We start from the raw sequence: 25821 nt of genomic DNA, 5'->3' as shown, positions 1-25821 counted from the left end.
TGCTAATTAAAGTTACTATCATATGTTGCTCAACACGGGTCCCCTACTATACAGAACTTGGGTTCGATCTTGTGCTACAGACCCTCCTGCACCTTGAGTGCGACCGACCCCTACCCACTGGCACGGCGACAGCCCTCCACAGCCTTTGTGCGGTGACGGACTGGCTGTCGGCCGCGTCCACGCCGCCACGCTTCCCGGGCTCGACGCCCGCCAGGCGCCGGGGATGGAAAAGCGCGAGGCCCAAGCGAGGGGAGCGTCAGCCCAGGCAGGACTGGAGGGCGGGGAGCAATCCCCGTCTCGGAAGCCCCCGCTCTGCGTATGGGGCACTGAGCGGGTCCCAGAAGGGCGCCCACGTCCGGCCGCCGGACCTCATCGGAGGCCTGCCCGCTCGTAAGATGGCGGCGGCGGCGTCGGGCAGCGGCGGCGTCAGGCAGCGGCGGCGGCGTCCCACGTGGGGGCCGGTGGCCAATGGGCTTCCGGCCTGCGCCGCCGGCCCGGCGCGGGAGGCGGAAGTGCCGCGGGCCGCCGCCTCCGTCCCGGCTGCGGCCCCTGCCGGTTACATAACTCGTTTCGGGCTACGCGCGGCCCCACTTCTCGGCAGCCCGCGACCCCAGGATGCTCTGAGCCCCACGACGGCGTCCGCTGCCGCCGGCTCCCGTCCGAGGTGAGGTTCCCCCGGCTCCGGCCTGCGGTGGGGCTGGGGTCGTGAGGGAGGGGGGAGCCGCCGGGACCCGAGCCGGCCCGGGGAGGCGGGGGCCCGAGGGGTGCGGGACGGCCGGGGCGGGACCCACGCTTCTGAGTGCCCAGACGTGTCCGTGGGGTGAGGAGGGGGTCGCGGAGCTCGCGCCGGCCGATGCTGAGGGGGGCGTCCGCGGGGCGAGGACGGACGCGCTTTCCCGCACCCTCTCCCGCCCCTGTGCCCCCTTTGCCTGAGCGCCTCCCGGCCAGGCCCCAAGACGAGTTGGTGGGGGAAATTTGGGACCAGAGGTCAGACTGCCCCTCGTTTCTCTCCGGGTCGCCCTCCTGCGGAAGGGCCTGGCCTTTTCACAGGTCAGCGGTTCTCCTGACCTGCCTTTGCTTTGGTACTTGTTGCACGGATTGTAGTTATTTGCCGACTTGTTTGCCCTCCTGTGAACCCTTGAAAGCTTGGGGCTCTGTCTTCGTCGTCTCTGACTCTTTCGTCCTCAGCCGTACCCTTTGGTTTTAAAGACAGCTGAATTCCTTACGTTTCTGGTAGTTTGCAGACTGGCCATGCAGACCCTACGACAGCTCTGACCTCCTCCACCAGATCCGGCGCTTCTCAAGGAAGCCTGGGAGCCTGTAGCTCCCGTGGTGTGTCCCCGTGAGAAAATTGTGAGGGAGGCTGTGGGCCTTCTCTGGACCACTGACCACACATACCTCTATGCCCAGCGGGTGCCAGAGCCCAGGACCTGGAGTTACTCTGCAGTGAACTTGGGCATGGGCAGCTTCATTGATCTGTTTCACTCTGTCAAGTCCTGAGCCATAAGATTTTGTTACTCACTTGTCCCGATGGAAAAGGATAGCAGCCCCACGCACTCACTCCCTGCGGTGCCCGAGTGGTTGTTAATGGGAGTGTCAGAACTGGAGAGGACATTGCTGATTGCGGAAGTGTCACCAGCGGACTTAAGGCAGAAACCTCTAGTTAATGATTAATTGCGTGATCCAGGAAAGGTCGGTGATTCCAGGTCATCTACACAAATACCACAATCCCTGTGACGTCTTGTGATGTAGAGTTCTAAGAAGTTACTTGTTCGGCCTGCAGACAGGAAGGAGGGGAGTCTTGAGTATCATTGAATTAAAAGGGGCTGGAGCAAAAACAAATGTTCTGTCTCTCACGAAAATCTCTGAATTGCCTTAAGTTTGGAGAAGAATGGAATAAACGCTAGAAGAAACTCAGGGGTGGCTGAAATGTAAGTCCTGGTCATCTTTTCAAGTGGACAGATCAGTCATGGCAGTGCAAACAGGTCTTCACTTAACCCTGTTTTAGATTTTGTAGCAATCAGTGTGCAGATTGGCCCTGGAGAATGCAGTGTGCCTGAGCTCCTTCTCCATTGGGCCACAGTTTGCTACAATTCGATCTCACTGAGCTTGCACGCTCAGTGCACGCTGGGATTCTATGAAGACAGTTAAAACCTGTACAAAACAAAGTCAAGGCATGGTGTGGTGTTGACAGGTCAGAATAGAAAGTGCAAGCATGTTTTTAAAAGGTCTGTGTGTTGGGGCGCCTGGGTGGCTCAGTGGGTTAAGCCTCTGCCTTTGGCTCAGGTCATGATCTCAGGGTCCTGGGATTGAGCCCCACATTGGGCTCTCTGCTCCGCGGGGAGTCTGCTTCCCCCCTCTGCCCGTCTCTCTGCCTACTTGTGATCTCTGTCTGTCAAATAAATTAATTAATTTAAAAAAAAAAAAAGGTCTGTGTGTAGCTTTTGCCTCTCTGTAACTTGCAGGACTTTGTCATCTGTATTTTAACCACACCCGCTCAAAGGCTTCAGATAGGATTTGAAGTTGCTTGGGAACAGCATGCCTCAGTCTGGGGTGGAAGAAAATTCCTGGATGTTAGGAGATGTGAGAGATAAAAAACACTTACCCCTGAACTGGGGTGATGCTGTCATTGCTGACTGCGTACTCAGCTCCAGGTCTGTCTGAGCCTCCGTGTACTGTTAGCAGCATTTTGGTTTCTGGCAACCTGAGGTGTGTTTAGACCAGAGGGACACAGCATCCTTACACGGCAGCAGCCACAAGTAACACAGTGTAGGGGAGAATCCTGCAAGCTCTGAATTTAGGCTGGCGCATGTCTTTGCAGTGCTGAAATAGCCCGGGAGTCTCAAGTGTTGGTGACAGCTCTCCTACCTGAATAGAGAGCTGGCTGCCTGTCAGGCAGTGTCTTCTCTTAAATCGTGGCTCCTCTGTGTCTAAGTTTTATCTCCATTATCTTCCCTCGACATCCCTTTCTGGAAGGAGCCCACGAAGCCCTCACCGTTTTTCATCACCGTTCCTTGTTTGCGGCAAGCAAGCTTAAGGTCTAGACTCGTGTCAAAGCTGGTCTTGCGTCCGTCTGTGTGCGTCACTTTCAGGTAAATGCTCATATGCAAATAAGGCTGCACCTCATGGGTCTCTTTCTGGCCAAGTTCAAATGCTGATTTTTTTCTTCCACCAAATATACGTAAGTGTCTTTGGTAATGTCAGGATCAGGTCTCCTTCCCTAAATATCATTCTTTTTTAGCATGACCTCTGATAGGAGCCAGCTGTCAGGCTAGTTCTGAGTCAACAGAAGTCCTTCCACCGCTGGCGAAAGAGAGACCCATGCATTGGAAAGCCCAGCGAGCAAAGAGTAGGTTAGTATCGTGCGGTGAACCCTAAGGCGTTTGCTCAGTGCTCATGGAATGATAGGAAGGAGGTCTGAACAGGGAGCCAGGGCTTTCTGCAGGAAGTGGTTTGGGGTCCAGGTCAACAGTTGAATGAGGCTCCCAGGAGCCCGAGTGCCCCTCTGCGGAGGCCAGCAGACGTGCGGCAGTCAGCCAAGGCGGCCACAGCACTGAGCGGAGCCCGATGGTCAGGTAGAGAAGGAGGAGTAGCACGTGAGGGCTGGTCCCTTGTTCGTCCTGTCAGCGTCTCAGACCCCCATCTCTTCACCTGAGATCAGTTTCCTGCTCAGGCAGGACCCACGTCCTGGAAGGGAGTGGAACTACCTATGAATGTGACAGGGTGGACGTTATTAAATAGTGAGAACGAGTACCCATTTTGCCTCCAAGTGGACTCTTAGTGCCAGCTTTTACCCCATGGCCTTGGAATAGCATGGCATTTTGTGTACGAGTGCAAGAAAACACCTTCTAAGGACGGATTGACAGTCGTAAAGAAGCACAGAGGAGGTGCTTGTGGAAGGGGACACAGGACAACTGTCTGAGAAAGTCTTTGTTCCCTTTGCTTCCGTAGGAACACCAGAGAAAAGTATTTTGTCATCGTTAACAAACCGCATTAAATAAAAAATTCTTCCAGTTCTATTTCTTGTTGAATAGTTACTGTTGTTAAAAATCAAATCACGTTCCTCTTTTTTTTTAATTTCCTGAATTCCTGAAATATGATCTATTTGGGCAGCAAAGCTTTGAAATTTGAGCCCATCTTGAAAATGACCGAGAAGAAAGCAGTTTCATTATATAAAACTGCTTGTAGGTAATTGTCCCTGAGGTACTGAGAAGAATTCTTATCTGGAAAATGTTGGTGCGGTAATATTTACATCTTTTCTGTAGTGTTCTTGGGGGTGTGCGGGTGGGTACAGTTTTGTTTCAGTTTTGTTTCTTTCTCAAACCACTCCTCTCTTTAAACTCTTCGGAAGGGCTTGCTGATTCAGAGCGTTGCTGCTCTTCCAGTTTGAGTTTCAGATGACTTTGTTTCTCCTCTGGCCTTCTGTTTGTAACACCTTCATTGAAGTGTGCCCGCAGAGAAAAGTTCGCCGCTTGACAGACGGTCATGGCATGAGAGTACTGTGTACCCACTACCCCAAAGATCCTTCAGCCCCCTACCAGCCAGGCCCTCTTCTATATAACAGTAACAACAAATCATTAAGATTTTATTTATTTATTTGAGAGAGAGAGTGAGCACGAGTGGGGCTGGCGGGGCAGCGGGAGGAGGAGAAGCCGGCTCTCTGCTCAGCTGGGAGCCCAGCACGGCTAGATCGCAGGACCCTGGGTCATGACCAGGGGAGGTGAGGGCAGACGCTTATCAGACTGAGCCACCCAGATGCCCCCGAAGATCATTTTCTCGTAGGAAATACCAGAAACACTAACAGTCATTTTACTGGGGTTGGGGCAAGTATGGGAATCTTAGTTTTGGTTTATGTTGCATGCGGCTTATTTTACTCTGAACATGTGTTCATAGTTTAAAAAAAAAAAAAAAGTTTACAAGAGCATTTCTCTCCAAGAAAAGGAAAATGTTTTTAATCTTGTTTTAATTTAATTTTATTTTAAATAATCTCTGCACCCCACATGGGGCTCGAGCTCACAACACGGAGTTCAAGACTCGTGACCCGGACGGAGACCTGAGCCAGCCAGGTGCCCGGGGAATGTTTTTTTAAAACCTTTTTAAAAATGGTCCTTTAAAACTTGTAAATATTTTAAATTGGCTTTTATAAAGCCATTGAAATAGTTGTTTAGTAATTACACGGAGCCCTTTACAATATGTTTACAGGTCTCTTTAGCTTCCTTAACCACAACTACCTCCATTTTGCTTCATTACAACTTTGAGTCTGTGTTTAGAGCCTTTGTTTCTGGTATCCGTGCACAAAATGCCACACTGTTCCAGGGGTCTGGGATTGGAAAGTTACCACTATGAGATACTATTTTGGGGCAGAATGGGTAGTCGTTCTACTTATAAGTTGAAGAGGCACTGTAAAACTTCCAAGTTGTTTCTAATTAAAGACAGCCCATGAGATAATTCTCATAAAAATGTATTCATGATTTGCTCATGCCACCTGAAAGTCTTTTTTTTTCCCCTGAGAACAAAAACAACTCGAGCTCACTTAAAAAAAAAAAATAATACGCTGAAATAATACAGAAATGAGTGTTCAACACAGACACCTGCTGTAATTCTGGAGGCAAATGCTGACAGGAGGTTAAATTAGTTTTTAAAAATATTAACTTAGGCTCATGATCAAGTGTTAATTTATACCAAATTTGACCCAATTTCATAATTAACATCTCTTTGATTCTGAAGGATCTTAAGTGCAAAGCCAAAGAAGTGGAGATTAAAAACCCGGCTGGAAACATGGAAGAAAGGCGGGGAGGCCTGGCCTGGCCCGCCGGGGGCGGGGGCAGCGGGGGGGGGGGGGGCAGAGTCGTTGAAACCCAACTCCCCTATTTCTGTTCTTTTTACTTTGAAAGTGAGTAGCTGCCTGGTCCCTGTTACCCACTGTCCCCAGCAGGGCTGAGGGCTGCTCCGGCCGCCGGAGTTCTGTGTGGGAGAACACACTCCTGGCTGGGTTTGAGCCCTAGACAGGGTACAGTCTCGGCTGGTGGTCAGGACTGCGGACTATTACATACGTTTTTATTCCCAGCCCCTAAAAATCTGGCGACTTCTAGGTGGTTGTGTCGTTAAAGCGAGCTAGTTGACCACTCCCCGGATCTGAACTGGGAGCAGTATTCTGCGTGCTCCTCGTCAGGTGGCCTCCGACCAGGACCCCAGCTTAAAAAGCGGGGGCGCAGACACGCTTCCTCCCCGCGTCGGGCCGTCCCGCACGCGCCCTGTGGACTCCACGCCCTTGCTCTGTCTTTCGGCGCCAGCATTCGAGCTGGCAGTGGAAGCTCGTCTGCACCCTCATGTTCTATTCTGGGAAGATGAGACGTGTCTGGAACTTTCCAGCAAGGGGTACCCTGGTGTCTGCTCGCGGCTCCATGTCTCTGGCCCCTGGTTGCAGTGTCCCCTTTTTCTCCCAGCTCATATTCTTGTCCAGTCTGCCTCTTCGTCCTTGTCTTACCCCAGACCTAGGCTTTCCTTCTGACGCTGGCGAAGTAAGGCCACAAAAGGCAAAGAGGCCTTAGGCAGCCTGCCCACAATCCAGGCCTCTGTGTGGAAATTCACTGGCTCCGGTGCTGTGACGCGGGTCCTGAGAACAACCAGGGAATCTGTCCGACTGTGCTGAGCAGTGTGAGTGCAGATGCCTTCCCAGGGAGCATCGGGTTTGCAGGGGGCACACGTGCGCAGTGGTCTCCGCATAGGCTCTCTGCATCTGGTCATTTTACCTTGGATGTGCAGCAAAACAAAATAGAAAAATAAATTTAAAACAAAATAAGATCTGTGTCATCTTGAGGCACAATGTGAAGCTTTAGAGCAGAGCTCCAAAATGCTACATGTCCTCCTTGTGCTGCACGGAGGCCTTTGTCTTTGCCTTCTCACCCTCAAGAATCTGAAGGAGGGCCCCACTGTGAAGTGCAGGTACCCCAAGTTCACCGGCCCCTGGCAGAGAACTTGGCACCTGACTGGCGTTGACCATGCGGCCACCTGCTCAGATCGGAAGCAGAACCACATGTGTGACGACCATTGAAGGAGACACAGCGTATCACCATTGCCCCGGCAAGTTGCCTTCTGCCCCTTCTCAGTGACTCCTACTGCATCTACTTTCTGATTTCTGTCACTTTTGATTCTTTCAGCCAGTTTTAGAATGTGATACCAATGGAATCCTCCAGTATGATCAATTTGTATTTGATCTTTTTTTTTTTTAATTTGATAGAGATCACAAGTAGGCAGAAAGGCAGGCAGATTGGGGGGTAGGGAAGCAGGCTCCCCACTGTGCAGAGAGCCCAATACAGGCTTGATCCCAGGACCCTGAGATCACGACCCGAACTGAAGACAGAGGCTTATCCCACTGAGCCACCCAGGCGCCCCTGTCAATTCGTGTTTGAAGAAAAGCATCTGTGAGAATTACAGGCTCCCCTCAGAGCACGGTGAGGTAGGTTTAAAGAGGAAGGCTGTTTGGAGCCAGGGTGCGGGGTGCTTGTTTCTTGTCATCTTGTGAATTATTCATGTTGCTCCTACACTGAGGTTTCAGAAGGAGCCCAGGCTGCTGTGGAGACGCTCGGTCCCCCACGAGCAGCTGCCTGTGTGCACAGCTGGGCTATGAAGAGGGCTCCCTGTGTCCCTCAGTCTCCTTCGAGGCCTGCAGCCCATTTTACTGCTGTGCAAGGCAGGCTTCTGTCCCCGTCCCTGGCTTAGTTTTCCTTTTGTCCCTCGTCGGTCCTAAAGGCAAGAGCTTAGAGCTCATTCCTGTTGCATTTTCCAAGCAGACCAACCTGACCAGAACTGCACGTTCCTGAGCGCCCTGGGTCTGGTTCTCGGGCCGTGGGCGAGCGCGTGCTGATCTTCCCTTGGGCCTCACCTGAGAAGAAGCCTGGAGTTCGGGGAAAGACCAGGGTGGTCCTTCATCGTGGGTGAAGGGAGCTCAGGCTTCGAGAAAGGGACGGCCTCAGTTGTGAGCTTCAGAGGTTGGAGAGGGGAGTCCTGACGGAGGCTGCTGGCTTCCGAGGCGGGGAAGCTGTTGGTGCTTTGTCGTGGGTGTGCTGGAGCAGACTCGGGGCGACGGCGGGCACAGGGGATGGAGCGGGAAGGTGGCAGCACGTGGGGCGCTGCAGGTAGTGGTGTGGAAGGGAAACGGGCGGCGGGAAGGTGTGTCCGGGAGAGCGGATACACAGTACCCAGAGCGGGGGTGTGGGCAGGAGGAGCTGTGGGGCTGGGCTGTTTGGAAGAGGCCATCTCGTTTCATCTTCTCGGCGACAGAGAATAAAGCAGAAGCACATACAGGACCGATGTCTCAGTGGTCACAGTGACCCCAGCATCCTGGCAGGGTCTGAGAGCACAGGGAGGACTTAGCACCCATAGCCCAAGTGGAGGGTGGCTCACCTCGGCTGGGAGAAAGGACCCTTTGAACCAATGCAAGTGAAAGAAGAAAAGGAAGGGAAGGTTCTAGGAGAGACAGAGTGTGCAGTGTGGTCATGGCAGGCCTGAATACCGGATGTCTGATGAGGGCCAGGGGAGAGCCCAGAGCACCTCCCAAGACATTAAGAGGATGGGGTGCTTTTTAAAATTTGCATGTGGCTTGTGTGAGACCAAGAAGCAGTGTCTTTGAAGAAGGAAGAGGCCCTATGGACCTGGGGTGTCAGGGCTCAAAGCGGGGGGGGGGGCTCCAGGAATAGGGTTGTTCCAGCCTCCTTCTTTGGGGTGGGAGTGGAGGGCCCTGTGGGCCTCATGACAGTGCCGGGAAACCCCTCCAGGAGGTGGAATGATCCATTCTCAGCCCCCGGATTCTGAATCCCCAGCACTTAGCAGTGGAGGGGACATGAAAAGTGTTCCTGTGCATGTTGGGGACATCTTGGTGGCTTTTCCTCCATTTCACTCTGTCCCTCTGGCTGAGCATGTGGAGGCAGTGCCCAGGTGTCCGGACATCAGCCTTTCCCGCCGCCTGGGAATCCTCAGGGAAAAGTGGCCTTTCGTACAGGGACAGGGCGTCATTTCAGCACAGAAGGGAGACAAGGTTTGCAGACAGCCTCCTGGGGATGAGGCTGGGGAAAGAGAAAGGGTAGAGCAGGTGAGCAGACAGCCCTTCATTTGGATCTTGGAGAATGTGGTTTCTGTCCCTCCTTGAATTACTTCACTCCACCACCCCACCCCCTCGGAGGCCAAGGGCAGGATGCAGACCCAGGAAACCCGGGCAAGAATTCTCAGAGTAGCGTGAACCTTTGCGGCTTCATGTTTTAACTTCAAAGTCTAAGCGAACTTTGGGTTCCCTGTACAACGTGCCCCTGCTGTTGTAGTGTAATTGAGTCTGTGTCTTCGTAGGGAAATGTCCCGAGAGGGGGGCGTGCGTGTCTGAAGCTCCAGTGCCAGCACCCAAGGGCTCGGACTGGAGGCCAGGAAGGGGGCGCAGCTGTGCTCTGGCTTCACCCGCTAGCGGGCCCCTCTTCTGTAGTGAATCATCATCCTTGTCCCATGAGCTGTAAGAGTAGCCCGTAGCCATAGGAGACTGGCACATGGTGGAAGGTTCTAGATGGTAAGTGGGGGATTCCTACAGGTACCAGAGGTGGGTCCCCTGGCCTGCTCCCCGTCTGTGAACCATCCGCCACACCAGCATCTCACGTGCCCTGCCACCCTCTCTGTAAACTTGGCCTCCGACGCCGATGTTTCCTGTGGGACCGCACCAGGCTCTCCCTTTCCCTGCCTTCCTTTCCTTTCTCTGCCTGCTGTCAGCTGGGCTGGGACAGACCCAGCACTATAAATGCTGCATTTTCCCCTTAGTTAAAAGTGACTTGTTTCTATTTTTAAACCAAGGCTTTTGAAACCATGGAAGCCCATTTAATAGGGATGTGAGATTCCACAAACAGCGGTACATCTCGGAGCCCAGTGTTTACTTGAGAGTCAGACAGGGAACAAATCCTGTCCCTTTGGTCAAGAGCCTGTCTCAGGGATACTAGGGAAAAATTTATGACTGCTTGGACGTGAGATGCTCATTTATTATAGGTCTCTCCCTTTGCTATCAGGCTCAACGTACAGGGTTTTTAAAAAATCTTTTAAAAGCAACTTCATTGAAGTTTAGTATACATATGACAGAATGCACCTAGTGAGTTTTAACAGTCTGTGTATAGCTACCACCACTGTCTACACAGAGAACATCCCGTCCCCTCAGGATGTGCTCCACGCCCAGCCCTCGCTCCCTGGCTCCTCGGATGCCCGGGGTCGGCCTGTGACCGTCCGGGCCCTGACTGCTGGCTGATGTTGCCAGGTGCCCGCACTCGTTCTGCGCCTGGCGCTGGCGGGTCTGCTGAGCGCGCGTCCACGGTGTCCTGTCCTGCAGCGCCTTTCCGCGGGAGCTCGGAGCGCCTGGGCTGTTGAGCAGGAGCGCCGAGGGGCGCAGCCGGTGGGGCTCTGCCGCTCTGCCGAGAGCAAGGGCAGGCAGTCGTGGCACCCCATTTCTCGAGCTGGCTCGAGCCCGTCTCACAGCCGATGAGCAGTCTGGAGAGCTGTTCCTGGAAAGAGGAGGGCATGGAGTTTCCTGGCACCGGTCAAACCCCGGGGCCGCAGGCTGATTTCACATTCCTCTGGTGATTTGCGGTTTGTGTTGATTTCTCAGCTGGGGCTGGGGGGAGTCTGTGCTTGATCTTTCCTTTCTCAAAGGCATTTTCAGTTGCTACCCTGTGAAGACTCATAGACAGCACAGACATTCTTGGCTAAGACTCGATAACTTCCTCTGATCACTTCTCACGCAGTGTGACAGATTTTTTTTCCTTTGAGTATGAAGTAATTAAAATTGGCCCAAATCTGGAGTAAGCTACCAGGTGGGCCTTGGTGGGCTGGCGGTTCCTCGTCTCTGAGTCACCTGCCAAGCCCTCTGATCTTCAGCCTTGTCTTCCTAGGGGTCCCCCGCCCCGGCCCTGTTGGGGGGCACAGGTGCATGTGCGTGGTTGCACACACACACGGCACACCCCAGGTGGCAGGGTTCAGGCTAGCCACCCATGGGCACCAGCGTGGGTCCCTGCAGTTACTTCGCAGGCTACAAACCTTCTGGTTCTTTCTGGAATCTACTGTGACTGTCTTCAGAAGTAATTTTTTTTCATCCATTTGTTCACCAAAGAAGCATTCACTCTCAGGATTTGTTTTGTTTTGTTTTTAACAGCTTTAATGAGCTGTGATCCACATGCTGTACAACTCACCGGTAAACGGAGTGCACCATTCTCTCAGCACTCCTGCTGTATTCACAGAGCTGTGCACCCATCGCCACATGCGGTTTCAGGACATTTCTACCGCTCTCCAAAGAAACCCCACATCCGTAGCCACTACCCCTCCACCCCCCAATCCTGCTGTCTCCAGCAAGCACTCACTTACTGTCTGGCCGGATTTGCCTGCTCTGGACATTTCATGGAACTAGAATCATAAGATACGTGGCCTTTTGAGTCTGGCTTCTTTCGCCCGGCGTCCTGTTTTCAGCGTTCATCCACGTGGTGGCAGGTGTAGTTTGAGTGTGCCCCGCGGTTCATTGATTCGGTCATCGCTGACGGTCCGTCCTGGACTCCCACTCCCACTCTTGCCCAGTGCGGAAGCGGGATGGTGTCCTTGCTGGATTGTTGAGGATTTTTGGAGATCGTCCTGTTTGGCTAGGTGGTGATGTGTCTGGGCTTGTCCACCAGGGTTTTCCCTGAAGACCGTTGCAACAGGGAGGGGAGGACCCTTGTCCCCAGAGCCTTCTCTGGAAACACTGCACTGAGGGGCAGGGCTTGGCCTTGGATGATGTAGGGTTGTGGACTTCGACCCAGAAGCTCCAGGTTTCAGCAGGGACTTTCTGCATGTCCCCGTTTTCGGGGCCCTGAAGGGAAGGGGAGTGGGGAGGGCGTTGCCCTCAGCTGGCCCTGTGGTTGGTAGTTAGCATCTCGGGCAGCTTCAGGCCCGCTCCTAAAACAGTGCCCTCTGTCCCGTTGCTCCTTAAAGCAGCAGTGGAGTTTGACATTTGATTAACTTCGGTCCTGAGCAGTGTTTCCTGAACCCATAACCCTCTGAACTGGGCGCCTAAGAGCCGCTGGGATCCAGAGGGCAGGTCTGTGAACCAGCCGAACCAGCCACAGTTTGCCGACTCACTCTTCAGGGCGGAGGTGGGCGGAGGCTGGTGTGGCTGCCCCAGCGGGTGGCACTGCTTCCCACAGCTCGGGGTGCAGGACGCCAGAGTCGTTTACGTCAGTCACCTGGCCAACCTGCCCTCTCTATCCAAAACTCAGCCTCTGTGGAAAAGTTTGGTGGGTGGTTGATGGGTTGGTTTTTAATTGGGAACTTTTTTTTTTTAGAGAGAAATGCACTTTTTTTAAAAGGTTTTATTTATTTGTGAGAGAGAGAGAGCACGCACAAGCCGGCAGAGGGGCGGAGGGAGAAGCAGACTCCACGCTGAGCAGGGAGCCCGATGGGGAACTCCATCCCAGGACTGTGGGATCTTGGCCTGAGCCAAAGGCAGATGCTTAGACTGAGCCACCTGGGCGCCCCAGGAACACTTTCAAACACCCATTTGGCATACCTTTCATCCCACTTGACAGTTATTAACATTTATGCATTTTTGCTCCAACTAAATGAAGTTACAGGATGTTCTGTCGTTTCGTCTCTACATATCCAGTGTACATCTCTTCAAGAGTACGGATGTTTTCCACACAAGTGCAGTGCTGTTCTCGTATCTGAGAAGATAAACGAAGCCGTTGGTTGTTGATTTTAGTAATTTTTTGTGTGTATGTTGTGCCAGAGAACTGTTTTTTAAAGTATCAGAGTCATCTTTCTCTCTCTCTCTCAAATAAATAAAATCTTTTTTAAAAGATCGGGGTGGGGGGGGGCGCCTGAGTGGCTCAATCGGTTAAGCGTCTGCCTTTGACTCAGGTCATGATCTCTGGGTCTCAGGATCAAGTCCCATATAGGGCTCTCTGCTCAACAGGGAGCCTGCTTCTCATTCTCCCTCTTCCCCTCCCCCTGCTTGTGCGCTCGATCTCTCTAAAATAAATAAAATCTTTTAAAAAATAAAATAAAAAAATAAGGTGTCAGAGGTAAACTGTGTGCATTCAGAACTTGGCTGAGGGGGTTGGGGGCAGGGCCTCCTTCCAGTTTAAGTGAGACTGAACTGGTTTGGTGCCTCCAACACTGAACCAGCAGCTGAGAACCACCTGTTAGGAGTCAGAGCTAAGATATTTAGGACATCAATGTTAAAGGTCAAGGAAATGTCCCTGGACTGGCCAGACCGTGCTGGTCACCAGTGGGCGGGCACCAGCAGCCCACACTGATGGGCACTTCCCCTTCAGTTCCCAGCCCTCTGCCATCTGCAGCTGGTGCCGGCCTCGTTCCTGCCCTGTGGGGCCTGACCGTCTCTGTTCTAGAGGGGACTCAGAGACTGGCTAGTGAAGGGTGAGCCAGAGATAAGGCCAGGCTCAGTGTCTGAACCCATCCCTTGTGTGGCAGAAGGAGGGTTACCCTCGCTTTGGGCATTGTGCAGAAACCTCCAGGGGAGCAGCAGTTTGTACCCGAATGCGAGGTGCCAGGGTCCATCCTGCTCTTGGTGCGTGAGCCCCTCTAACCCGTACGCTCATGTTCTCTGGGACAAAACAGCCCTTTGCCCTGGATGACTGGGGAACCACATCCTTTCCAGTGACCACTAGGATATATTTTGGACAGAGATGACTCCTAAAATTCAGGACTTGCCAGTTTTGGTCCCATTTCCCAGGAGGTGGCTGGCCATTTGAGAGGCATGAGGTCCCTAAGGTCACACCAGAACGTTCTGGGCCACAGGCCGCGTCCTGGATACCAGCAGGGACATGGGCTGGAGTGGGCGGCCACAGATGGGGATGCTGAGCCCTGGAATGGCCCAGCGGTTAGGAACCAAGTAGCAGAGCTGTTGTTGACCCAACAGTTTTTAAAGGTGCATCTCAAGAAAGAAGAAAGAAAAGTGACACGGGATGATGAGATTTGCCTAGACAGAGGATAGTTTCTGTGGTTTGGTTGGCGTTTCCATTTTGTTTTGTGTTTGGAACTAGGAACTCAGACAAATACAGCCCAGCAACTGCGGCCTGTCCTATGCTCGCAGGCCTCTCCCTTCAGCTTTTGTGATGGCTGTGTCCCTTGTTCTGTCAACACAGCTGGCTGCCTCTGCCCTGCCCAGAAAGAGGCTTTGCCTGGGTCAGCCTGGCTTTCAGGGGTTCCATCCAGATCCTGTATCCAGAGACCAGCTCCACCCCCTTCTCGGTGATTGGTCTCCAGCAGGGCTCCTTTCTAAGTGGAGGTGGTGCGCCAGCAGCTGGCTGAGCCTGGACCTTTGGGGGCCACCAGGCCTCAAGCAGCTGAACAAACCTTGTCCTGATGGGCATCCAATTCTATCTCCCGAGAGCCCTGGGGTAGGGCACCTCGCGCTGTGGGGAGGGCCACAGGAGGGGTCCCCACCATGGAGACCCCACACAGGCAGTGCACAGGCACTTGACTGAAAACATGGAGGGAGGGGGAGGAAGCAGGTCCCTGCTCGTTTCAAGTGTTGAGCCGGTGCTCTGTAGGGGGACGTGTCAGGGTGGCATGGTCCCCACCCCTGGGAGTTTGGCATGTGCTGGAAAGACAGAACCCACTGTAGCCTCAGAGCCACGGAGCTCCTGCAATGCATCTATCTCCTCCTGCCCTCGGCTGGCCCTTGGCCGACTGCTCAGCAGTACGTGGTCCGGAGGGGCTGCCCGCCCACGCCAGCCCTCGCAGGAAGCCTTCTTGCTAAGTAGAGCCTGCTGGGGTTGTGTCTTGGGCTTAGAGGCTGAGCAGCTGCTCCCCCTCCCAATCCCAGCAGTCAAGCCTCGCGTGGATTTCAGCCCCTGGCAGCTGGCACATTAGGACACATCCTTCCCGGGGACCCTCCTGGAAACACTTGTGGTCTCACAGGAACCGAGCACTAATGATGCCAGGGCAGTCAGTGCAAGTGACCTTGAAGTATTGTCCCAGGCACTTACTTGGGCTGGCTGAGTGGTCAGGGCTGAGCATCGGGGCCCCTAGACCTTTGGGCATTGCCAGGACTCTGTCAGTGCACACTCAGAGAACCAGTTTCTAGAGTAGACTCAGGTCGGTAGGTGATGACCAGCCTCTCCAGGGTCCCGCCCCCAGCAACATTTGTTATGAAAAAGTTCGAACATGCAGAGAAGTTGAGTGTGTGGGCACTAAGTTCGTGCATTGTGTCTCACCTGCTGCCTGGATCCAGTGGTGAAGAGCGTTGTGTCCTGTTTTCTTCTGAAATAGTTGGATTCTCTTGAGCCATTTAAAGTTAGTTTCAGACCTCAGGACACCTCACTCCCAAGAATTCCTACGTAATTATACCGTCAGTAACAGCTTCATAACACCATGGGTCCAGCCTGTGTTTCCATTTTCTCAGAAGGTTATGTTGACTTGTTCTTTTTCCCGGTGGGGTTTTACACATCACGTTCGGTGGTAGGTCTCCTCACCTCTTTTAGTTTACTTTTTTCTTTTTTTTTTTTTAAATGACCTTTATCTTTTGAAGAGACTAGGCCAGTTGTCTTGAAGAATGCCCCTCATTTCGTGTTTGTTGGGCGTCATGGTGCCCTTGAACTGAAGCCTGTGTGCGTGTAGGCACGGAGGCTCGATTGGGTCCAGGCCCAGCATTTTAGGGGGATCCCTGAGTGATTAGCGAATTTCACATCGCGGTTAGAGGCTGGGCTCGAGGGGCTGCTAGACCCGAGGTGGCAGGTTCCGCTTTCTTGCAGTCATTAAATCCTGGGGGTGCACGTACTTTGTCAGAGCACAGCCTTTCCACCTGCCTTCCTGTAACTGAAACAGAGGCCGCTCTAGCAGCAGCCTGGGCTGAACACACCCTCCGGATTCAGAAGAGTCGTGAGCAGCGCGCCCGCCCGGTCCTTCAGTCTCAGGGTCATACGGTCGGGCCACATGCTGGGCATGGAGATTGCTGAAAGAAAAATAAGAATGCGGGATCCGTTGTAAAATAAATAAATAAATAATATGTTTTTTAAAAATAAAAGAATTATTAGCAACTCATGACCCTTGATTTGAACTTTGGCGTGTCTCGTGGTCTGTCTCCCTGCCCACGAGTCTCTGTTGGCTGCGCTGGGGAGGAGAAATAGCCCTGCCAGCCGGTGCCACTTCCGCTGAAATCCGGCCCAACCGTGGCCCCCCCACCAGGCTGCCCCAGAGGGGACCTGGGTCGGGAGAGGTGGGGGTGTGGGGCAAAGTGGGAGGAGGGGGTGCTCTCTGCAGTGACAGGGAGGGAGGGAGAGCAGCCGGGGAGGAGCCGGGGTGGGGAGAGGCACCCCATTTCCTCATCTGCAGCACGGGGATGACTGCCACGTGTGCTCGGGACTGCGGTGAGAGACACACTCCGTGCAGTTACTGAGGAGACGTCCGTCTGTGGGGGACAATACTAGGTTCCCTGTCTTGCCTGCCTCACAGGTGAGCATGAGAAGAGGAGGAGGAAGTAGCGTGCGGTGACAGTGCCCGGTTCCGTGGGCTGGTGACGGGGCGCGGCTGCCCTCCTGACGCCGCCTCCCTCCCTGCAGGTGTGAATGACAGAGGTGGTGCCGTCCAGCGCCCTCAGTGAGGTCAGCCTACGCCTCCTCTGCCACGATGACATAGACACCGTGAAGCATCTGTGCGGCGACTGGTTCCCCATCGAGTAAGTTGAGCGGCGCCCACTGTCCCGGCTGCACTTCGGCAGGGTGGGGAGCGGGGGGGCCCCTCTCGGAAGCGCAGGTGCCCGAGCCAGATGACTTGCTGGGACAGCCAGCGTGGCCTGGAGGTGCCGTGGTGGCCCAGGGTCGCCTTGCCTGTTGTTGGACCCCAGGCGTCGGGCCCTGACTGCCATCGGCCTCTTTCCAGCTCACGGCCTCCCCCGCACAGAGAGTTCCCCAGAAGGCCCCTCCGGAGGGTCTTTAGCTGAGTGGATGTCCAGCGCGCGCTGCTGACGATGCAGAGCACTGAGCAGCAGCGTGGCTGTCGTCGCAGCGAGGCCTTGGTTCCGTAGGTTTGGGGTGCGCGCCTGCACAAGCACCTGAGTGCTTGTCACTCAGCTGGGGACAGGCGTCTGCGGAAGAGCAGGTGTTTTTGTTGATAAGGACTCCTTTAATGAGATAATACTTGGAAACCGCAGACTAGGGAGAGGGCGTATCCCAATCCTGCTTTTATTTGAAAACAGGTGCCAGGTGAAAGCTTACGGTCGTACACCATAGCAGGATGTTTCCTGTAGTCCGGGGGGCAGATTATTAGCTGCAGTTTTGTCGCTTTGCTTCCGTCATGGGCACATCCAGCTTGTACGGGAAGAGTGGGCGCAGACTTCGTTTTACTCCCTGACAGTTAGAAGATAGAGAAGGACCGGTGTGATGGGCAGCGCGCCGGCCGGAGGGAGCGCTGCCGTGGATGTTACATGTGGCAAGCTGTTCAGACCATAAATCCAGAGTTCTCATCACAAGAATTCATTATTTTCAAACAAAAACAAACACCTTGTTAAAAAAATGAACTAGATCCTGCCAGGCCTCGTATCTCCAGGAGAGTCTTGACCTCAGACTGGTGGTTTAACCTGTTGCAGGCAGGGAGGGAGGGGACGGGCGAGCTCTGGTGGGAGGTGCCTCAGCCCCTGGGGTGGGGGGGGTGCGAGCCAGCCGCATCTTCGGGGTCACAGAGGGGCCCTGCTTCCACCAGCAGCCCCACTGCCGCTGCAGAGTAGCCCGGTACGTGCTTGGATCAGACCCCACGGAGGGCGCATGCCCCAGTAGAGCCACTCGGGGCTGTAGCCTCCGCCTCCTGAGGCACCCGGCCTGCCGGCCTCTGCTCACAGCTTCCTGCAGCCGAGGCCTCGGGTTCCAAAGACGGCGGGAGTGAACTGCAGGCCCGTGTGCTGTGTGGTGGCAGCTCCGTGTCCTGGCTGCCACACCAGCTGAGCCCCCTGGGGTTATGTGAGGAGGACCAGGGAGGGGTGAGGGTGATGCCCTGTAGAACCTTCTGGTGGGTGGTCAGTGGCCTCTGCAGAGCAGAGCCGTGTGGAGGACCTGTCTGCTATGTCACTGAGAGGGTATGGCGCCCTTTCCCAGCTCTTGGTCTCAACAAAGGCATCTCAGACTAACCTGTTATGTCTACCCCAAGTTAAAAAACCCACATACCCCGAGGCCCCCAGTGCCCCAGCCCTTCTGACCATGCCTCCTGGCTATGGCCGAGTCTGCGTTTTCGTTACCATCCGGGGCTTTGCACCGAATGTTCTCGTCCTGCTCCCCTGGGTCAGCGGTCTTGGTGAACAGCACCTAGCAACCCTAGCCATACCCTGCCCTCAAAGGCTTGTCCCCATCCCTGCCCAGGGAGGGGCAGTGAACTCAAATGCCATTCAGCTGTGAACTTGGCTCTCCCCACATCCCCAGTCTTCCAAAGGACTCACAGAATTCTTGGAAATCACCCAGGTCTGTGGGCCATCAGGGGCCATCAGTCTTACGTCATCCAGCTGTCCCTCCACATCCTGCTCCCATAGAGAGAATGTCGTCGGAGGTTTTTCCCTTTCATCTCTCCTGTGATGATAGTAAAATCATTTTTCCCATCAGAAATTCGCAGTCTTGTTTAGGGGCTCCTGGGTGGTTCAGTCAGTTAAGTGTCCGACTCTTGGTTTAGGCTCAGGTCATGATCTCAGGGTCATGAGATCAAGCCCTGCATTGGGCTCTGTGCTCAGGGTCGGCTTGAGTTTCTCCCTCTCCCTCTGCCCCTCCCCCCCAAGTAAATAAGAAATTTTAAAAAAAATTTTTTTTTCTTTTCTTAAGGAAACAAAAAGACATTTTTAAGAAATTCCTAGTCCCAGGGCTCCTGGGTAGCTCAGTCGTTAACCGTCTGCCTTCAGTTCAGGTCATGATCCCAAGGTCATGGGATTGAGCCCCACGTTGGGCTCCCTGCTCGGTAGGAAGCCTGCTCCTCCCTCTCCCACTCCCCCTGCTTGTGTTCCCTCTCGCTGTGTCTGTCAAATAAATAAATAAAATCTTTAAAAAAAAAAAAAAAGAAAGAAATTCCCAGTCCCATCTAGACAGATCACTGCTTTAAGAAGACCGTCTGGTGCAGGCTGAGTGGTGAACGGGCTCCTTCTCAGCCGTGGAGCGGTGGGCAGACTGTGGTTCCCCTGTGAAGCCCGCATTAGTTGAACTTGACCTTTGCAGATTCACCTCAGTTTGTTCTCCTCAGGTACCCAGACTCATGGTACCGTGATATCACCTCCAACAAGAAGTTCTTCTCCCTTGCCGCAACCTACAGGGGCGCCATCGTGGGAATGATAGTAGCCGAAATAAAAAGTAGGAGCAAGATACACAAGGAGGTAAGTATGTGTAGTGAGGGGGGTGCCTGTCCCTGTACGGGCCGCCGGGACGCGCGACCGAATCACGCTGCCTGCTCTGTGGCCCTTTCTCCTAGGAGCCCGGACCCATTAAGGGATGCATCCCCAGTTGGTTTCTTCCTGGGTGTAGGTGATACAGTTAGACACGAACAGGAGACCCAGCCGCAGGCTTCACAACGACCATCATTTCAAAGTAGGGAGGAGTGTAAATGACACGCTGAGAGCCCCCAGAGTTGTCGGGGGCTCTGGGAGGATCGGGGATTTGTAGAAACGGCCAGCAGTGCTGTGGTTCGTGGAAGGACATGCCAGGTTCCGATTAGCAGTTAGCGGAGATCTTTTCATCCCTCTCCGAGATCTGTGTCGGAACTCCTAAGGGTCTCTGGGCCCCACGTCAGCAAGCTCTGCCCTGAGCGTAAAGTAAAATGCGAGGTCATGGCCACAGACACATGGGTCCACGTGATTGTCTTGGGTCAAGCTTCGGCCTAACAGTTTTGGTCATCTTCGGGACGGAGTAGTGCTTACCACGTGGGTGTGTACTCCAAGGGCAGGAAGGAACCCGCTGGCCACAGGCAGCTGGTTCTGCCTGTTTAGCTTCAGGTTATTTCTTTAGAAGCGCAGTAAGGACATATCCCTTTGAAAGACCCGACCCCGTCAAGTATATTCCGTTTTGCCCATAATTAGATTCTGGCAAAGGTAGTTTCTTTTAAGAACTACCAGCTTCCTGCTGAGCTTTTTTCTTCCACTTGGTCTCGCACGGAGGTGAGATTCAGCAGCCTCCCAGGCCGGAGCTCCATCTCCGGAACCGGGGGTCAGGCATGGGGCGGTGTGGGCGGCACAGGGCGGTGAAGAGGCGGCTAAGGCCCCCCGGTCCCTCTACTTAGAGACCACCTGGGGGCAGCATCCAGTCTTTAAGGCAAACCTTTTCAAATGTCATCTGGTCCTGAGCGCCCCGTACGTGTCTGTGCAGCACGGTCGCATCCCCGTTACCGCCCTGCCTTTGCCCTGTGTCAGGAGCACCACGCGTCCCCAAGAGAAGCGACACTCTGTGTGTGCCTTAGCTGAGCCATTTGTGCCCCAAGGACCTGCACCCTGTCGTTTCTGTGTGGGTTGTGGGGGGTGACTCCCCATTATCCTTTGCTCTGTCCCCTCGCGCCCCAACCCCTGCCCCCCAAAGTGTCATGATCGGGGAGCCGATGGGTGAGACGTGCCCTGGACCAGGTGCCCCAGCCGTTAATCTGCCTCCGTGTCTGCCTTTTCCTTCAGGATGGAGATATTCTAGCCTCCAACTTCTCTGTTGACACGCAGGTTGCGTACATTCTAAGTCTGGGAGTAGTGAAGGAGTTCAGGAAGCACGGCATAGGTAAGGGCGCCGAGCTCGCGGGAGTGCCACGTCTGCTCCAGCTTCCCTGTCCATTCGTTTCCCACGTGCCGATGACCAGCCCGTAAATGTCCCTCGTCCCCCCGTCCTGCAGGGACGTTCAGCCTCCTGCCCCACCACCACTCCATGGGCCTTCGACCTGCGCTGCTTGCACCCATCGTCAGGTCTCTGGGGAATGGGCCCCTCTCAGCACACCTGCCGCCACACACGGCTTATGTTTGGTCCCAAAGTATTCTTGATTAAGAATAGAAATAGGGACGCCTGGCTGGCTCAGTTGGTTAAGCAGCTGCCTTCAGCTCGGGTCATGATCCCAGCGTCCTGGGATCGAGTCCCGCATTGGGCTCCTTGCTTGGCGGGGAGCCTGCTTCTCCCTCTGCCTGTGCTCGCTCGCTCTCTCTCCCTCTCTCTCTCTGACAAATAAATAAATAAAATCTTTAAAAAAAAAAAAAAATAGAAATATAGTCCCAGGGACGCCTGGGGGGCTCAGTCAGTTAAGTGTCTGCCTTCAGCTCAGGTCGTGATCCCGGGGTCCTGAGATCAAGTCCCGCATCAGGCTCCCTGCTCAGCAGGGAGCCTGCTTCTTCCTCCTCCTGCCACTCCCCCTGCTTGTGCTCTCTCCTTCTCACTATCTGACAAACAAATAAAATCTTTTAAAAAAGAGAAAAAGAAAACCAGTCCGGCTGCCGTTTATCAGACGCCCACTGCGTGCGGGGAGCTGTGCCCAGGCCTGTCTCCAGATTCCCCCCACTCTGCCACCCAGCCAGTAGGCAGCGGTCTTCCTGTGTGACCCAGGCCTGCCTGGTCTGCCTTTTCCAGGGCTCGTGTTTGCTCTTTCTGTCGTAGGAGAGTTTAGTGAGTCTCCTCCCCGGGCCCAGCCCCTGCGAGGGAACTCCCTGGCCCCCATCTGTGGTTCCAGATGCCCAGCAGTGTGAGGCAGACGAGCCCCATCTGGCCTTGGGATTTTAGGGACTTTGACCGGGTGGTTATGGGAGTTCCATCTTCGGTGTAGTGGCAGGGAGATCTGTAGACGTGTCTGGCGAGGTCGCCGCCTCGTCTGCTTCATGCTCCCTGACAGCCTGCCCTGCTGTGTGTGACTGTCACCCCTTCTCCTGCAGGTTCCCTTTTACTTGAGAGTTTGAAGGATCACATATCAACCACCGCCCAAGACCACTGCAAAGCCATCTACCTGCACGTCCTCACCACCAACAACACAGCAATAAACTTCTACGAAAACAGAGACTTTAAGCAGCATCACTATCTCCCCTATTACTACTCCATCCGAGGGGTCCTCAAAGATGGCTTCACCTACGTGCTCTACATCAACGGCGGCCACCCTCCCTGGACAATCCTATATCCTTTACTTCTCGGGGGTGAGGGATGCGGCTTCCCAGCCACAAGGGTGACTCGCAGGGGCAGGGCCCACACGCCAGATGGAGCCGCGTTGCCTTCACATGATTCACAAGGCCAAGCTCACAGGACACGTTTTTCCTGACCAGGTGGTGGTGTGGGTAGATCTGGTTGTGCTCAGTGTTCCTCAGACCTCAGCTGGCATGAGCTGTGGGCTTTAATGCTCTCGGCCCATGGTCCACCCACCCACCCAGCAAATAGTGATCGAGAGACTCCTGCTCCGGGCGCACAGGAGAGACACTTGTGAGCCCAGCAGACCAGCCCCCGCCCGCAGCAGGCCTTGTTCGGGCTGGGGAGAAGACACACAATGGGGCAAAGAGAATTGCTGGCTGTTTGGAGCGCTTGGGTTCAGACCTCCCTTTCCTGAGGCCTGTGACCTAGAGCTGTGTTCCTTCCCTACTCCCTCCTCTTTAACCCTCTCTGGGCCGGGACAGGAAGAAGGGAGGCCAGGAGACTCCCGGATGGAGGGCGTGGCCCCTTGTCAGGGGTGAGCGTGCGAGGATTGAACCGGGGGAGGCAACGATTTGGCCATGTCACAGGGGAGTAAACAGGAGGGAGAAGCGTGGCCCCAGACCCTCCAGGCCTCCTAGTCCCTGTGAAGATGGGACCCCTCCTTGTCCCAGGGACAGGGCCCTGCCGTTCTGATGACTGAGTGTGGGAGTGAGCCGGGAACGCTTGCTCTTCCAGCAGACCTGTCGCCCCAGCCCACAATCCCCGTCCGCCAGCTTTGGTCCAGGTGTCCCTGTGCCCTTGGCCTCGCCGGAAGGTCCTCTTGCACCGCGTGCCGCCCTTGCTTGTTTGGCACAGCAGAGGCCCCTCCGGCTGAAAGACTCTCCGGAGCTTTGGGTGTCCTTCAGAAACGGTGTGGCATCTGCACGCAGTCCTGCAGATGACCGTGTGGGCCCCTGCTGACAGTGCCACCCAGGGGTGCGTGGGCAGGCCGGGCGAGTCGGAGTCTTCCTTAACGGAGCCCCACGGACTACATCCAACACCTGGGCTCCGCGCTAGCGAACCTGAGCCCCTGCTCCATCCCGCACAGGATCTACCGTCAGGCCCACAGCCTGCTCTGCAGCTTCCTGCCGTGGTCTGGCATCTCCAGCAAGGGGGGCATTGCCTACAGCCGGACCATGTGATGCCAGCCGGGCAGCCGCCAGCAGGCCCCGCCCTTCGGCACCCCGCAAAACCCACCTTCTGGCTGTCGGACTTCTGTCGTCTGCAGAGGAGCCGGTGACCCCTTGCCGGGCCCGTCGGCCTGCCCCAGCTGCAGGCCCGGTGCTACCAGGCTCGGAGCAGAGCGTCGCGGGCACACCTGGTCTCTGACAGGTACGTGGGAGCGAGTGGTGTGGGGAGAGGGGAGCAGAGCCCAGTGGGATGTGGTACCAGGAAATGAAGCCCGTGCCGCTCTCAGCCGTAAAAACAGGAGGGCCTGAGTGGCACTTGTGGCACCGGGATGTTGGGAAGTGGTCCCAAGAGCTGAGGTAGCCTAACTGACTTTCAGAAACTTCAGGAAGGAAAACTGAGTCCTTGAGCTCTTAGCCAGACTTCTGTCTTTTCACTTCCTGAACTACATTTTATTTTTTTTTTTAAAGATTTTATTTATTTATTTGACAGACAGATCACAAGTAGGCAGAGAGGCAGGCAGAGAGAGAAGGGAGGAAGCAGGCTCCCTGCTGAGCAGAGAGCCCGATGCGGGGCTCGATCCCAGGACGCCGGGATCATGACCTGAGCCGAAGGCAGCGGCTTTAACCCACTGAGCCACCCAGGCGCCCCAACCTGAACTACATTTTAAACAGGAATGCATTCACATGGTTCAAAAACGGAGAAGGTACCAAAAGATCGAGCTCCTCCTCCCGCCGGCCCCAACCACCCAGCTGCCCTCCTTCTGCATCGTGGCCGAGCGCCCGGGTCTGCTTTGACAGCAGCTGCTTGGGGCAGGTGCCTGGTAAACCGAGCTCTGCTCAGATGTGCCCACTTCTGAGGCCATGAATGCCACAGAGAGCTGATCTCTCAGACCTCCGAGCCACAAGGGTCACACGGACTGCCAAGCCCACGCCCTGATGCACGGACGCAGCCCAGAGCACTTGGGTGCTGGGGGACTCGTGAGGCGGCACTGCACGACCACCTGGGCTGGATTCCCCCCATCTGTGCCTTGACTTGTGTGCAGACTGGGGGGGACTCCGGGCCTGGGGGGCTCGTGCTCCAGGCTAGAGCAGGACGGTCTCCCTGGGGGCCTTCACCCCTGCTCCCCTCCTCTTTCCCACAGGCTCTACCAGCCCTCTTGGCTTTTCTGGTAACCTCCGGAAACCGCCGCCTCTGCCTGCGCCCTGGTCCCGCCTTCACGCGCCTGCGCCAGCCCCGCTGGCCGGCTGGGGTGTGGCGGCATTCACTGTGGTCTGTTTCCTCCTCTGACCCCTTCCCCTCCGCTGCCGGTTCCTTCTGGCTCCTTCCTCCAAAGCCGGAATGAACTTTTATTGGAAGGGAGGAACCCAGGTGTTATGGACAGACCTCACCCTAAAGACAGGGGAGCCTCAGAACAATGAGGGGGTGAAAGGGAATGCCAGATCCTTGTCCAAAACCAGCCCGCAGAAGCCTGGGTGTGGGGAGCAGCCCCTGCTTCTCTGTGAGGGGCTCTCGCTCAGTGGGCAGAGCCCAGAGGCTTTTCACCCAAGCACAGAGCTCGGGGGCTTAGACCCTGACGCGGGAGGTCAAGTCCTCCGGTGCCCTCCTGCTGAGGGCTTCGTGATGTCTTGGGGAGCGCGGATCTGCCTATTAGATGGCAGATGTTGGCTCACCTGAGCTGCCCCCAGAGCTGGGCTGAGGACAGGGGCAGTGAGGTTCCCGGGGGTCCCCTCCCCAGCCCCCAAGTCCGTGAGCTACAGCTCCCAAGATGCAGACGGGAGGAAGTCGAGTGCTCTCGATGGAATGGGGCCCGGCCTTTGGGGCTGGGGGCCGTCACGTGCCTTGCGGGCCCTCAGTTCCCAGGGGCAGAGACAGGAGAGGCTGTCAGAGCCAGGAAGTGTGCGTGCGAACATCACTCGCTTCTGGCGTCACCCTCACCCCCACCCCCACCGCCGCTTGCCGCCTGCCCTGCCCTCCGTGGGAGAGGGGCGCGGCGGAGTCATGCCCAGTGTTGCTGCAGTGTCGTGGAGCCGTGGCCGCGGTGCGCCGGCCGCAGGGCGGGAGAAGGGGGAGCAACCAGGCAGCGGGCCGAGGGCCCAGTGACTGCCATGCTCCCCTCCCCCAGAACTGCCCAGCCTGGGGCCGCCTCCACTCTCGGGGTGGGAGAAAGGTGTTCTCAAGAGGAGGGCGAGCCCTGGGCCGGAGAAGCACTTTTCCTCCTCCAACCACCTCCTGACTGGTGGTGCCCCCCTCAGGGACAGGTCCCCAGCTCGCTGACCTGTCCCTACCTCTGCACTGACCTTGGCGGCATGCTGAGGCCCAGCTTGGTGTTCTCTCTCATCTGAATCAACGGTGACGTGTGATTTTTATTTCTGCCCCGAGGGGTCAGGAAGAGTCTTCTGGAAGGTTTTGCCTTGGACATTCATAATCAAGCTCAGAGGCCTTGCCCTGCCCCTCCCTCCCTGCCCCCAATCACTGCAGTGTCCAGCCCAGTGTTGAACAGATTGTAGTGTTTTGTCTCATTACAAATAAACAGACTTTAATTGGT

The 25821-nt window shown here is 55.3% G+C and overlaps 1 protein-coding gene across 5 annotated transcripts; it reads left to right on the top strand.

Moving 5' to 3' along the window:
* The first annotated feature begins 495 nt into the window (after positions 1-495).
* Positions 496-25821, top strand: NAA60 (N-alpha-acetyltransferase 60, NatF catalytic subunit). 5 transcript variants are annotated; one of them, XM_080829772.1, is made up of 7 exons: positions 496-664; positions 16572-16687; positions 19222-19351; positions 20633-20729; positions 21863-22097; positions 23131-23477; positions 24418-25821. In XM_080829772.1, exons 2-6 carry the CDS (start codon positions 16578-16580, stop codon positions 23285-23287), a joined length of 729 nt encoding a protein of 242 aa, XP_080685898.1. In that variant the 5' UTR covers positions 496-664; positions 16572-16577; the 3' UTR covers positions 23288-23477; positions 24418-25821. The 5 variants fall into 5 exon arrangements, with proteins under 5 accessions (XP_080685898.1, XP_080685899.1, XP_080685900.1 ...); XM_080829773.1 differs by having other exon boundaries at positions 497-664; positions 23948-25821; XM_080829774.1 differs by having other exon boundaries at positions 497-664; positions 23766-25821.

This window comes from Martes martes (assembly GCF_963455335.1).
Source record: "Martes martes genome assembly, chromosome: 18".
NCBI lineage: Eukaryota > Metazoa > Chordata > Mammalia > Carnivora > Mustelidae > Martes > Martes martes.
The sequence above is the reverse complement of the archived record's forward strand: the minus strand, read 5'-3'. Positions and strand labels throughout refer to the sequence as shown.